Genomic DNA, 14,070 nt, shown 5'->3' with positions numbered 1-14,070 from the left:
GGTCGGGGCTCCCCATTCACCTCTTTCCTTGCAGCCACGGTCACCCGCACTCTCCGTGGCGCAGGGTTGCCGCGTGCTGCCGTTTGGGCGCTGTTAATGGCGCTGCGGTTCAGCGCTTTCATCCCCCACGCCCCGGTTCCGCCCCGCTCAGGCGCGCGTCCCCGCGGACCCCGCGTTGTGCTGTTCAGGCGCTTCGTGGACGCGCGCGGCGCCGCCGGGCGAAGTACGCTCGTGCCTCCGCGCGGCCCCGCAGCTCCGCTCCCGCGGGTCCCGGCGGGACGCGGCGCTGCACGCGCCCACGCAGAAGCCACGCCGGCCCGTCACGTGGCGGGGGAGGGCGCGGCCCTTTGCGGTAACGACGTTGCCGGAGTGACGCCATCGCCCCGCGCCACCGCTTCCGGATCCGGTTCCGTGCTGGCGGCGCGGCCCGCAACGGGGCGGCGGCGGCTCCGGGAGCCCGTCGGGACCCGCCCGGATGGCTTCCAGTGCCGCCCGCGGGCCGCGCTGCCGGGAGCGGAGCCGCCGCGGCCGCTCGGGACGGGGATCGGTGCCCGCCGGCCGCAGCCGCAGCCCGGCGCGGGAGGGCGAGCCCCGGGCGCCCCGTACGTACGGGGGCGGGCGGGCGGGCGGGGGGCGGCGTGAGCCCGTGCGGGGCTGGGGGTGCTGCGTGCGTCCTGCCGCTGCTCTGAGCCGCCGGCTTTGCTCGGCCCGGCCTGGAGCTGAGCTAGGCTCGCTGCGCTCCTCGGCGGGTTTGAGAAGCTGTCCGGGCACAGGTGTGCGACCCCGCGTCCGCGTGTGTCCGACCCCGCGTCCGCGTGTGTCCGACCCCGCGTCCGCGTGTGTCCGACCCCGCGTCCGCGTGTGTCCGACCCCGCGTCCGCGTGTCCGAGCGGGCCCCGGCTCCTCGCTGCGGGCAGGGAGCTGCTGCCTTGCCGGTGCCCGGCTGGGCGGTGGCAGCCGGCCGGTCGCTGCGCCCAGGGGTGGTAGCAGAGCCCTGCTGTGTTTTCCTGCTAACTCTGGCCGTTATTTTTGGGCAGGAGAACTGTCACCACTCGGAGATCTGGATTCTTTAAGCTGCTCTGAGGAGAGAGGAGAGCCTACCAAGTCCCGGAATAAAACTGTCCGAAACCAAAAGCCAGAAAGTAGTCCCAGTGACCCCAATGGCCCAGCCCCTGCGGAGGCTGAGGCTCACGGTGAGCCCTCCAGGACCTCTGAGAACGGGTCCGTGCTGCCCCCGAAGGCACCTGGGAAGCGCGGGCGGAAGCCCAAGACAGAGATGCTGCTGCTGAAACTGTCTCAGGACCTGGAGTGCCCGACCCCGGAGCCCATCTGTGTGCAGAAGATGCTGGGGAGCAGTGAGGTGGCGGAAGGCCTGGAGACCCCCCGCGGTGGGCGCCCCAAGAGGCGAGCAGCCAAAGTGTAAGTAGGGGCAAGAGATGGGGGAGTCTGGGGGTGGGTGCCCTGGGGAGATTGGAAGGATGGGCAGACACTGCTCTCAGGATGGTTCCTCAAGACCTCTGCCTCACCTGGGGGTCTCAGTGTCTTTCCTGAAGGACTGTTATCAGTGGGACAGACCGGTTCCCCACAGAACGGTCTTTTCCTGCTTGAGGAGAACGTGTTTTGATCCAGGGAAACAGGGATGTGGGGGACAGCAGGGGCTGAGGATGAGCTCACGTGCAGTGGGTCTTTGACGGTAGTGGGCTGTCTGCAGTGGGGAAGGGGTTTCCTTGGTTCCTGACAAAGCCAGGAGGAGGCTGGTCTGGGGGCAGCAGAACACACTGTACAAGCCATGCACTGCTTAAGGAGGAGTCCTGGGGGGAGCCTGTGTGCTTTGGGGCCTCTGAAGGCAGCTCAGGCGGTGCCTGCGTTCTCCGAGTGCCTGCGCGAGCCCTGGCTCTGCAGGGGCAGGGCTGGCAGGGTCGCAGTGCCCCAGCTGCCTCGCTCCACGGTGCAGAGGGAGCAGCACCTGCAGCGAGGCACCCAGTGTGGGAGCTCCCGTTGTTCAGGGTGCTTGCAAGAGGATCTCTGGCCTTCCCACTTTCTGGCTGGCAAAGGGCCATGCATTCCTCTGCCTGCTGCTGGAGTCCCAGGGAGGCTGGCATTCCCTGGGGAGGGGCAGGAGATGCTGGCTGTCACAGTGGCTGGCCTGGAGGCCAGCAGCGGATCCAGATCAGCTCTGACACAGCCTGGCTGGGCAGGGCTGGAGCAAATGGCTCACCCAAACTATGAGCTGGAGGGGTGCATCTGCCTGGTCCTGGAGGGAGGGCTGGCTGTTCCCTGTATGGTCCCTCTGCTCACCTCTGGGCAATGTCTTTGGTGTCCCAGGGCTTTGCTGTACCTGCAGGAGCTGGCAGAGGAGCTGACATCAGTGTACCAGCCTCCGGCTCCCACCGAGGGTGCCCAGGAGCTGGAGCCAAAGCTTGAGCATATTCAGAAGAAGCGTCGGAGCCGGAGGAAGAAGGAGGACGAAACAGACAGTGATGATCCTGCACAAGATGCTGACTTTGTACCCTCGAAGGAGGTGTTGCTGCAGGCGGAGGAAGAGGAGGGGAGCGATGTGCCATTCAGTGAGGTGTCAGAGCCAGAGCTGGAGCCACTCCGAGGACACGGTGGGAAAGTGTCATCTGCAGGGGTAAGGGCAGGAGCAAGGGCAGGGTCTCTGCCTTAGCCACTTCTTACTTTTGGCCCAGCATGAACGACACAAAGTGTCTGAGCTGTCATGTGGTGTCCCCACCCCAGGCTCTTTTGGGCAGGATTCAGTCAGGGATGGCAGAGTGCCCACCAGCTGTGAATCCGGGCATGAGCTCTTTGGGCTTAACTGCGGGCAGAGGCAGCTCTGAGTGAGCGTGGATGGGGACAGGGTGACATGTACTCCTGGGAGAGGGTGCGGGGGTCTTGGGCTCCTGCTGAAGGTGATGGGAGGTAAAGGCAGGGTCCTGGAGGCTGTTCTGTAGTTTGTGGATGTCGCCAAAATGGGCCTTTGTGTCGTTAGCCCAGTCTGACACGGTCTCGGTGTCTTCCGCTGTGTCTGGGGGAGAGCGGTGTGCTTGTGGGCTGCACCGGTGCTTAGGACAGGCGGGACCCCAGGGGCCTGTGGGAACACTTGGGCAGGAGAGGCAGCCCAGGCGGGGCCCTTTGGCGAGGCACTGCTCTGAGTCTGCTCTTGTGCCCAGAGGTCCAAGCCCCAGTGCCGAGGCCTTGCTCCCAACGGCTTCCACAACTCCATCATGGCCCCAGTGGAGAAGTGCTCCAGCCTTACCTGCAGCCTGTGAGTGGGGGCTTGAGGGGGTGGTGGGGGGTTTGGGGTAGGCTACAGGGAGCGATGGCTGTTGGGTACCATCGCTCTCGCAGGTATGAGGAGAAAGGAGCGTGTGCCATCGGGAACGTCGGCATTCTGCCAGCCGCCACTGGGGACGGGGCCCCATCATCTGGGGAAGCGGCTGGGCCAAGCTGGGGGTGTGAGGAAGTGCAGGGGCTGAGAGCCCTCGGAGTGGTGCTGCCTGTGCTGCAGGCAGGGTGCTGGGGGAGGGGGATGGGTGGGAGGCTGCCTGTGCTGCAGGCAGGGTGCTGGGGGAGGGGGATGGGTGGGAGGCTGCCTGTGCTGCAGGCAAGGGGTGTGTCTTGGGGGGTGGGAGGCTGCCTGTGCTGCAGGCAGGGTGTGGGGGGGGGGTGGGAGGCTGCCTGTGTTGCAGGCAGGGGGTGTGTCTTGGGGGGTGGGAGGCTGCCTGTGCTGCAGGCAGGGTGTGAGGGGGGGGTGGGGGGCCTCGCTGTGCTGCAGGCAGGGCGGGTGTGGGGGGCCTCGCTGTGCTGCAGGCAGGGCGTGTGGGGGCCCTCGCTGTGCTGCAGGCAGGGCGTGTGGGGGGCCTCGCTGTGCTGCAGGCAGGGCGGGTGTGGGGGGCCTCGCTGTGCTGCAGGCAGGGCGTGTGGGGGCCTCGCTGTGCTGCAGGCAGGGCGGGTGTGGGGGGCTCACTGTGCTGCAGGCAGGGCGTGTGGGGGCCTCGCTGTGCTGCAGGCAGGGCGTGTGGGGGCCTCGCTGTGCTGCAGGCAGGGCGGGTGTGGGGGGCCTCGCTGTGCTGCAGGCAGGGCGGGTGTGGGGGGCTCGCTGTGCTGCAGGCAGGGCGTGTGGGGGGGCTCGCTGTGCTGCAGGCAGGGCGTGTGGGGGCCTCGCTGTGCTGCAGGCAGGGCGGGTGTGGGGGCCTCGCTGTGCTGCAGGCAGGGCGGGTGTGGGGGCCTCGCTGTGCTGCAGGCAGGGCGGGTGTGGGGGGCTCGCTGTGCTGCAGGCAGGGCGGGTGTGGGGGGCTCGCTGTGCTGCAGGCAGGGCGGGTGTGGGGGGCTCGCTGTGCTGCAGGCAGGGCGTGTGGGGGCCTCGCTGTGCTGCAGGCAGGGCGGGTGTGGGGGGCCTCGCTGTGCTGCAGGCAGGGCGGGTGTGGGGGGCCTCGCTGTGCTGCAGGCAGGGCGTGTGGGGGGCCTCGCTGTGCTGCAGGCAGGGCGGGTGTGGGGGGCCTCGCTGTGCTGCAGGCAGGGCGTGTGGGGGCCTCGCTGTGCTGCAGGCAGGGCGTGTTGCGGGCTGGCTGCCGTACAGGCAGGGCTGGGAAGCTGGGCTGTCACTGATGTCTGGCACATCTGCTGCAGGCGGGATCAGAAGTACTCACAGTGGGAGTTTCCAGACTGGATCCCTTTGGCGCACAAGTGGACACGTCTCTCTGAAAGGTGCCTTCAGAACAGCGTAGGAAGGGAGGGGCTGGGAGGGACACGCGGCACAGGCACTGCCTGCGCTCAGCCTTCGTGATGGGGCAGGTCTCGGCAGTGCTTGGGGTGAGGTGGGGCAGGGCAGTGGTTGGCCCCCAGCCATTGGGGGTGGGGGGAATGAGGGCACGGTGGGTGCTGTACTCCCCCGTCCCTTTGTCAGGATCAGGCCCCAGCAGAGAGGATGGGGCTTTCTTGGTGTCGGCTTTGGGGTTCTCATGGATTTGGCCATGGAGTCTTAAAAGCCTTCAGGGTGGCCTGCAGCAGGACACACTGGGATGGGTGCTGGGGCATGGTGCTGTCCCAAGGCATGACTGGGTGAGGGGCAGGGGTGGGGAGATGCCTTCTCACCTTCTTCTGCCTCCCTAGTGAAGCTGCCCCGTACCTACCAGCAGAGGAGAAGTCTCCCTTCTTCTCCATCCAGCGGGAGGGCATTGAAGACGACGGTGTCTTGTACAGGGTAAACAGGTCTGTGACCAGAGGCACTGCTGGGGTGATGGGTCATGCCTGTGACAGCTGGTGACCTCCAGGGCCCTGGCCCCAGCGGGTCTGAGGGCCATGCAGCAGCAGGAGTGGCTGTGGGCTGAGCAGCGAGACCATGCAGTGTGCCCCGGGGTTCCACCACCCTCCGGCCCTGTGCCAGGGCTCTGTGCCTGCCGGGAGCTGCCCTGGCCAGCCCGCACACTCCCACCCCGCGGCAGCACCACTCTTGCCCCGTGCCCTTACCTGCCTCCCTCTCGGCAGGTTCAGCTCCCTGCAGCCCCACGAGGAGCGCCTGGATGTGTCCTTCTTCGTGGGCGGCCCTGTGTGGGCAATGGAGTGGTGCCCGTCCCCAGAGGGCTCGGCAGCCTCTCAGTACGTGGCGCTCTACTGCCACGGGAGCATGGAGGAGACGCACAGCGTGGCTGGGCTCCACGGGGGCCCTGCGCTCCTGCAGCTCTGGGGCCTGGGCACGCTGCAGCAGGAGAAGGGGTGAGTGGCCTGGCCTGGGGAACGGCCTCCCTGGGGAAGGGGCTGGGGGCTGCCCGGCTCTCAGGGATGGGGCAGGGCCCGTACCTCTTGTCCCTCCACAGCCGAGCGGGTGGTGAGGTTTGTCCTCTCCCAGAGCCACCAGCCGTGGTGTGAACCCGATGGGGGCTGTGCTGGTAGCCAGCTTTGCTGCTGGTGTACACTGGAAGCTGCTGGTGTATACTGGAGCTGCTGGGCACCAGCTGCCATGTTCTTCATGGCTTGACCTGTGCCTGCAGCTCTGCTGACAAAGCTGGTCTGGCCTACGCCATCGCTGCCGATCATGGCTGCGTCTGGGACATGAAGTTCTGCCCCAGCGGTGCCTGGGAGCCGCCCACCACTGACAGGAAGGTGGGTGTGCTGCTGGAAGGGTCACCCAGGCCCTGGGGGCCACCTTTGGTTTCCCCTGGGGCTCCTAAGTCCATGCCCTCGCTAAACCCTTGCCTTCCTGGGCGGGGGACCCTGAGGCCCCTCAGACGGTGACCCTGGGGCTGAGCCCATGTGTCATTCCGCAGCACCCACAGATGAGCCGGCTGGGCCTCCTGGCTGTGGCCTTCTCGAACGGCAGGGTGGTGCTGTACTCCCTCCCGCACCCCGGGGCCCTGCAGCGCTCCAAGAGAACCCAGGTAAAAGGTAGGAAGAGCCATGCTGCTGGGCAGGGGCATCCTGGCCCTCGTCCCACTGTGCTGGGGTGGGCGGCGTGCAAGCCCCGGGGCTGGGGCTCCTCTGCCCATGCGGGAGGGAGCCCGTGGTGCCGAGGGGGCTGGGCAGGGGCATGGCGTGGGGCAGGCCCCCCTCACCAGATGCAGCAGGACGGTGCCCAGGCCAGTGCCACCCTGCCTGGGAGCTGTGTCCAGCAGGGCAGCGAGCCCGGCACGCCTCCAGGCTTGGGACCAGCTGCCACCCCTGCTGCTGCCGCCCCTGGGCTGGATTCTGCCAGAGAGAGGCACAGCAGGGGAGGGCACAGAGGTGCTTTTTGATGTCGGAGGATGTCAAAGCACTGCTGATCCAGAGGCAAGCTCAGCCTCTGGGGGACACTGCCGCAGCCCAGCCGGTGCGTGGCTCCCGGGGCAGCTCTGCCTGGAGCTGGGTGCGGTGGGAGGGTGCTCTCAGCGGCATTGCTGTGACTGGAGTGGGGTTGCAGGGCGAGGTGTAGCTGCGGTAGTGTGTTCCGAGCCTTTCCTCACCTTCCTGCTTGCTGCTGGGAGCGTGTCCTGTTGTGGCAGAGCTGCTTATTCTAGCCCAGCTCGAGCTGTTTGTCATAGCAGGGATCTGGGGCTCTGAGTGCTCGCTGTCTTGGGCTAATGGTGCTTGTAATAGTCTCATCTGCTGGGTGCTGAGCGAGATTGATGACCTGTGCGTGCTGCTCGTGGTCGCTCAGCCGTGGCCAACAGCCCACACGTCCGTGGCTGACAATGGGAATTGGTTCCTTACACCCAAGCGTGGCTGCCGCCCCCCATCAGCACGTCGTGCTGCTGCCTGTGCCGGCCGCTGGCTCTGCCTCTCCCGCCCCCCTCTCGGAGTGCCGGCTCCGGGTGGTTTGCGCTGGCTGCCGCAGCCCCCACGTGAGGAGCTTGCGGCAGGCGCGGAGCCTTCCCCAGCCTGCAAAGCTCCGGTGGACAGGCCGGGTCCTGTAATGTAGCGTCAGCCTGGCTGCAGCAGCACGTACTGTCCTTGTGGCTCGCAGCCGGGCTGAGGGTGCTGGTTTGCAGCTGCAGGATCAGTGCCAGACTGCGGTGTGCTGGGGCCCTGCTGGGAGCTCCCGGGTCAGCGTGGCTGTGCTGGCTTTCCCTGGGGCTCCAGGTACCCACACCTGGTGTTTCTGCCTGACAGCCCGGGGCTGCTCTCGATGCCGTGCCCTGGCTGTCATGCAGGTGCCAGAGAAGATGCATGGCTCCTCCGTATCTCTGCACAACACCGCCTCCGCCTGCGGCTGCCGCACTCTGAGGCGCAGACCTGCTTGTCTGGCGCTCACTGTGCCTGCGGACAGCCCCGTGCTGGGGGACAGGGGAAGCCCTTCTGGCCCGAGAGGTGTGGGATGGGGCCCCGCAGCACTTGTGTCATGTGTTGCTGGCAGGGGAGATTCTCTGGTGGACAAAGCTGGTGCGTGGGAGATCCTGCAGGCACCTTGTGCCGAGCTGTTTGGGCACAGAGGTCTCTGCACAGTCTGCCCTCCCCAGGAGTGGCTGCCCCGGCTGCTCCAGCCGCCATCACCGGCTGCCCTGGCCAGCTTGGCCACCTTTGCCTGGCAAAGCAGTCTGTCCTGCACAGCTGCTCCTTTCCTCCCCAGGGTGGTCACGGTCTGGTCTGGTCGCTGTGTGTTACTGGGTCCCCTTGAGTTTGGCAAAGGTGTCCTCCATCAAGGCAGGCAGCTGGTCATGGTGTGGTGAAGATTGCTGGGGTGGGGGTCATGTCAGCCCTGCCCCACCTCTGCCTGCAGCACCTTTCGGGGAACCCCTTTTGCCAACGCAGGCAGGTCTGGCTGCTGGATGTCCTGCCGCTGCCTGCCCTTGGATTTGCTGCTCCATGTGCTGTTTTCTACTGATGGGTGTGCTCGCCTGCCGTTTGTTGTCTGTGGTGGGGACACTGGTCTGGGTGGGTGGCAGGACAGGGACTGGGAGCCGTGGCCAGGGCTGTGGGGAGCAGTGAGCCAGGCTCCGGGCTGCTGAGCAGCCCCTGCTGCAGGGAGCTTCTAGGAGAGCTGGTGCCTGTCCTGACCCTCCTCTGCTCTCTTCTAGATGGGTCCTTCCACAAGCACGTTATCTGCAAGGTCAGTGTCCTCTACCACTGCGGTCCCCCATTGGGGCTGGCACCCAGCGAGCCTCCTGGCTGGTGCAGGTGGGAGAGCTGGGGAGGGAGTCGGGACGCCAGTAGAGCTCGCTGGCCCTGGCTGCTTGGAGAGCAGAGCTCTTGGGACATGGATGGCACCAGCATGGGGCTGTGACTGATGTCTGTCCTTTGGCCTCCAGGTGCAGTGCATTGCCACCCTCCAGGTGGGCTCTATCCAGGCAGGGAATGCGTCCGAGTGTGGCCAGTGCTTTAGCCTTTCCTGGATGCCATCCAAGCCCCATCATTACCTTGCTGCTGGTTTTTATGACGGTGAGTCCCCTTCCTGCGCAAGAGGGGCCTGCATCCTGTGGCAGAGCCTTTGGGGAGCAGCCCTCGCCCTGCAGCAGGCAGAGACACGCATGGAGCTTTGTGCCCCTTCAGCCTCAGCCTGGGGCAGGGAATGGGGGAGCCTGACGATGAGGTACAGGGGCAGCGTCGGGGTGAGCAGCAGCAAGTGGCAGGCACCATGCTGGCATCTCTCTGCCTGTCCCTGGGATGGGCTTATTGTGGGCTGGCCATAGGTACCCTCACATGCCTGTCAGGTCCAGGACGTGGCTCTGGCTTGATCCACATCTGTCTGAGTTGCCTGGATCCAATTTTGTGTCTGGCTTAGGTGATCTGCAGCTCTGTGCTGTGCCCAATCCATCCTGTCCTGCTCTAAGCCCCAGCCCTGGCCCCCACGCTGGTCCTTGCAGCTCCTGCAGCCCCTGCCTGCACCGCTGCCCGTTGCCCAGCCCCGCGCTGCTTCAGGTCCCACGCTGCAGCAGTGGCACAGTCACGGGGCAGCTGCTGGGGCAGCTTCTCACAAGCACAGGTCTCATCCCACAGGCACTGTGGCCGTCTGGAACCTGCTCACCAAGTCCCTGCTGCAGTGTGTGCGCCAGCCTGACGACTCCCTCAAGCTCTACCCTTTCCAGTGCTTTCTAGCCCATGACCACGCAGTCCGGAGCATCGAGTGGTGCAAGGCCGACAGGTGAGGGCAGGGAGGAGGCACTGGTGTGAGTGCTGCCTGGGAGAGCGGGCTCACTCCTATAGATGAGGGTCCTTTGTGAAGATGGGCCTAAGAGGACTCGGTACTGATGGCACTTGGCCCTCTGAGGCACTGAAGAGGTTGGGCTGGGCGTTCCGGGGTGAGGGAGGATAGAGCCATTGCCTGTGGGACCAGGGCCACCTCATCCCTGCAGCAGGGACAGGGCACAGCTCTGCGCTGGGGTCTCAGTACTGCCTTTCTCCTGGTTCTCAGCAACTTCCTGGTCACGGCAGGGAACGACCGTAAGATCAAGTTCTGGGACCTGCGGCGGCTCTATGAGCCCATCAATAGCATCAAGCGGTTCCTCAGCACTGAGGTGGCCTGGCTGCTGCCCTACAACGGGGTCACCGTGGCCCAGGACAACTGTTATGCCTCGTGAGTACTGTGGCCTTCACAGTGCCTGCTCTGTGCCTGGGGCCAGCCCTGCTGCTGGGCTCTGGTCTTACTCCCCAGGGGCCCGCCCTGGTCTCCCTCCCTGGGAGCATATAGCTGCGCCGTGGCGAGGGCAGGCTCTGCTCGTACTGGGTCATGCCACGGCTGGCAGTGTTGACATCCCTCAGCCACACCATCCTGCGGCACATGCAAGGTGGGCAAGGGGAAGGATGAGGCCCCTGAGCTGGGCTGGGCAGCGGGGCTCCTGGGTGGATGCAGGCTGACACAAGTTGGCAGAAGGGTTCTGGGGTCTTGGTGTGTTCTCAGCCTCCGGGAGGTGCCCTGAGCTGCCTCGTGAGGCTGTGACACGCTGCTAGAGCGAGAACAGCCCCCCTCCATCCGCCAGGGTCTCTGGGGAGGTGGGCTCCTACCTGGCTCTCGCAGTCTCAGGGTGGCAGCGCAGAGCTCCGTCCTCATACATTCCCTTTCTGTTGCAGTTACGGTCTCTGTGGGATCCACTACATTGACGCAGGCTACTTGGGCTTCAAGGCTTATTTTGTGGCCCCTCGCAAGGGGACTGTGTGGGTAAGAGGCTGGTGCTGGGCAGTTCTGCCCTGGGGGCCATGTCAGTGGGGTGGGCACCTGCCCCAGACCCCGGGTCCAGCAGCTTGCAGGTGGGGGTGACACTGCCTGGCCACATGAGGCCCTGGCTCTTGGGGTCACCCTCTGCCCCTCAGACTAGGGACGGTGGCAGCTGTGTGGTGTCCCTGCCTGTGTCCAAGCTGGCTGTGCTTCCGAGCTTGTCCCTGCCCAGGGGCAGAGGGTGGTGCCCAGGGGTTGGCGTTTGTGGTGCTGCAGCCCATCTTGGGGTGGTGGGGAGCCTGTTGGGACCCTGTGCCCTAGAGCCGTCTGTTTCTGCAGAGCATATCTGGCTCGGACTGGCTGAACACGGTGGCTGCAGGAGACATCACCGGCGAGCTGGTGGCTGCAGTGCTGCCCGACCTGGCCGTCAACCCCCTTAACGTCAAGCGGTCCTCGGACCGCAGATTTGTAAGAGGCTGTCGTGCTCAGCAGGGCCTGTCTGCGACACGTGTGGGATGGGGCAGCGTGGGAGTTCTCTTCCTGGGTCGCTGGAATAGTGTCCTGAGCCGGCCTCAGAGCCTCTGCTGCCCCACACGTGTGTGTGTGTGCATGTCATGCGTGTGCGTTGTGTTCTTCCCACCTGGGCAGGGTCTGCGTGGTGGGGGAGGACAGTGGCAGCAGCCTCTGCCCTGGCAATGGGACTTTTGGGGTTGAGCTCATGTGTGGGGCAGGCCTGGACCTGTTTGTCCCCTGCCCTTACGGCAGCACCTCCTTCCTCTCCCCTGCCCCCAGGCCTGCCGTGCCGCAGGGCAGCGCATGGCTCCCAGGGCCCCCAGTCCCACTTGGTCCCTGGTGGTCCCTGTTTGTGGAGGAGCAGACGGACCCCCTGCCCTACCCTGAGCCCCATCTTGCCCACAGCCTGTCTACAAAGCCGATCTGCTGCCCCGCAGCCCCGCTGGGTCAGAGGGTGGTGAGCAGCTGCTGCCGAAGACCAGGCTCTACAGCGAGATGGTGACCAAGAGCTACATCCAGTTCCAGGACACGGACCTGGTAGGAGAGGGCAGGGGCCAGGCCTGGGGCTGGGTGGTCCTGACCATGAGTGGGACGCATGGAAGCAGGGCTGGAGCCTGTGGGCTTGTGGCTGGGCAGTGGGGCAAGGAGACACTGCTCAGATGTTGTGGCAGCCCCTCACTCTGACAGAGCCCAGGCTGGCTGCCCCAAGAGCGTGGGGATAGGCTGCCCCGCTGCCTGGCCTCTGTGAAGCCTGGGCCTGCCTCCCTTGCTGGCCTGGGCTGGGGTCCCGCAGGCAGAGAGCTCCTGGTTGTCTGGTCGTGGGGCAGTGGGGGGCACGGCTGTGGGCATCAGCTCCAGGCAGTGCAGTGTCCTGGCTATGGCAGCAGTCTGGAGTGCCCAGCCCTGGGAAGGAGCCTGCAGGGGGTCACAGCCTGCCTGGGCCCCTGCTCTCTGGTGTGCTGGGCCATGTTTGGAAGTGTTGACATGGGGCACCAGGGCCATGCTGTGCCCAAGGGCCCCCTGGAGAGGGGGAGCGAGTCTATGGGTCAGAGCTGCTGGAGAGGCACCAGTGGGGTGGGATCTGCTACGCTCCAGCCGCCCTGCCCAGGCACTCCCTGGGGTCTGGCTCCTGCTGCCCTTTGCCGTGGCTTTTTGGTGGGTGACCACGAGGGCAACACGTGTCCCCCGGCCAAGCAGCACCTGCCCGTGCTGTGGTCCTGGTGATGCCAGAGCTGCCATGTGTGCAGCGCTCCTATTTGGGGCACGCTGCCCATCGTGGTGCCGCCGGTTCACAGCGCAGCTTCAAGAACTTCCCCAGCCGGGAGCCCATGCGCAGGATGCACACACAGGAGGTGAAGGCAGAGCTGAGCCTCGACCGCCTGCAGCTGGAGTCCCTGCACAAGGTGAGAGCCTGGGAGGGCACAGGCACAAGGCCACTGCTGCTGCAGGGTGCGGGGGTCCCAGCACCTCGTCCCCCCCACTCCTGACCCCTTTCTCCCTGCAGGTGCGCTTCAGCCCTAACCTGGACTCTCACGGCTGGCTGGTGTCGGGTGGGCAGGCGGGCATCGTGCGGGTGCACTGCCTGGTGGGGCTGGCCTCCAGTGTAGGCTGCCAGCTGCTCCCAGAGCGCCGTGCCCGCTTCACCTCCCTCTACAGAGACAAGCCCAGCAGCCCCAGCCCCACCGAGCACTCCCCGCTGCCGGCAGAGTAGTGCAGCAGACCCCTCTTGCTGCCGCCACACACTCGCCGGGGGCAGGAGCTCGGGCCAGGGGCAGGCTGTGCTGTCCGGGAGGGCTGCGTGCCCCCTCTCGGTGCTTCTAATCCTCTGAGCCCCCACAGCGGGGGAGGGACGGCTGCTCCTGGCTGTCACCTGCAACGCTCAGGACACTTGTCCTTGTGCTATGGGCCCAGAAGGATCCTTTTGCGCTGTTTGGTCTGAGCTGGTGCGGGGAGGGCAGTGGGACTGGTGCGTGTTCCTGGGTTGAGCTGTGGGTCTTGGAGCCTGATGCTGGGGAAGCACCCGTGAGTCCCCACCTGCGTGGGGCTGTGCTTGCTCTTGCCTCCCACCCCTGGTCACCGGCTGAGCCCCCGTGCAGGTGGGGCTGCCAGCACCAGCCTTGTGCTGGGCAGGGTGGATGGGGCCGGCAGAGGTGCCAGGAGCTCTGAAGTCGCTCACATTGAGCCTGTGTTCAACTGTGCAGTAAACGTGGTTTGTTTTGTAAAGGCTGTTTGTGGTGCTGGTACGGGGCCCCCGGGGCGGCCGTGCCTGTGGCCCTCGCGGGGGGCCAGGGCCATGTCCCCCCCAGCCCCCTCTTGTCTGCCTGTGCTGCTGCTGCTGCTCTTCAACAAGTTTATTGGTGGCTGCAGGCTCTGCCACCGCCCATTGGGCTCCTTGCACAAAGAGACAGACAGACAGACACTCCACGGGTGCAACGGACACAGACTCACAACGGTGGGAAGGGATCGGGCCGAGGTCTGGCAGGACCCGGCCCTGGCCTGGGCTGGGCGGGGGGCAGCGAGGCCAGGGCAGCCGGTGCTCAGGGCTGCGCTCCAGGCTCCGGCTGCCCTGTCTCCCTGCCCCCCGGTGGGTGCAGCAGCAGCAAGGCCACAGCCATGGGGGCCGCGGGGCAGCCCCTGCGGCCGTGGGGGCACAGGAGCGGCTGGGGCCAAGGCCCGGTCTGGGCTTGCCCCCGGGGACGTCCCCTCCCTTCCCCGGGCCCTCTAGCAGCTGCAGCGGCTCCCTCCTGCAGGGGACAACAGGGCTCCGTGCGGTGGGGCAGGGGCAGGATCCCCCTGCTTTGGGGGTGGTCCCAGCGTTCCTGAGGCTAGGGCAGGCCTGGTCCCCTCCGGGCACAGCTCCTGTGCTGCTGGGGCCAGGCTGCGTGCGCCCCCCCCGCCCCGCAGGGCCCTGCGTGCGCCCCCCCCGCCCCCCAGGGCCCTGCGTGCGCCCCCCCCGCCCCCCAGGGCCCTGCGTGCGCCCCCCCCGCCCA

General features: G+C 66.3%; 1 protein-coding gene across 2 annotated transcripts; it reads left to right on the top strand.

The window, feature by feature from the left end:
• The first annotated feature begins 25 nt into the window (after window positions 1-25).
• Window positions 26-13,303, top strand: GTF3C2 (general transcription factor IIIC subunit 2). 2 transcript variants are annotated; one of them, XM_064448465.1, is made up of 18 exons: window positions 26-602; window positions 1,038-1,419; window positions 2,326-2,632; window positions 3,174-3,268; window positions 4,633-4,710; window positions 5,116-5,214; window positions 5,491-5,718; window positions 5,994-6,105; window positions 6,270-6,387; window positions 8,493-8,524; window positions 8,724-8,853; window positions 9,412-9,556; window positions 9,827-9,988; window positions 10,483-10,570; window positions 10,907-11,035; window positions 11,486-11,617; window positions 12,328-12,483; window positions 12,585-13,303. In XM_064448465.1, exons 1-18 carry the CDS (start codon window positions 476-478, stop codon window positions 12,789-12,791), a joined length of 2,727 nt encoding a protein of 908 aa, XP_064304535.1. In that variant the 5' UTR covers window positions 26-475; the 3' UTR covers window positions 12,792-13,303. The 2 variants fall into 2 exon arrangements, with proteins under 2 accessions (XP_064304535.1, XP_064304536.1); XM_064448466.1 differs by having other exon boundaries at window positions 31-602; window positions 12,376-12,483.
• The last annotated feature ends 767 nt before the right edge of the window (window positions 13,304-14,070 follow it).

The sequence above is a fragment of the Phalacrocorax carbo genome, chromosome 3 (genome assembly GCF_963921805.1).
Source record: "Phalacrocorax carbo chromosome 3, bPhaCar2.1, whole genome shotgun sequence".
Classification (NCBI taxonomy): domain Eukaryota; kingdom Metazoa; phylum Chordata; class Aves; order Suliformes; family Phalacrocoracidae; genus Phalacrocorax; species Phalacrocorax carbo.
The sequence above is the reverse complement of the archived record's forward strand: the minus strand, read 5'-3'. Positions and strand labels throughout refer to the sequence as shown.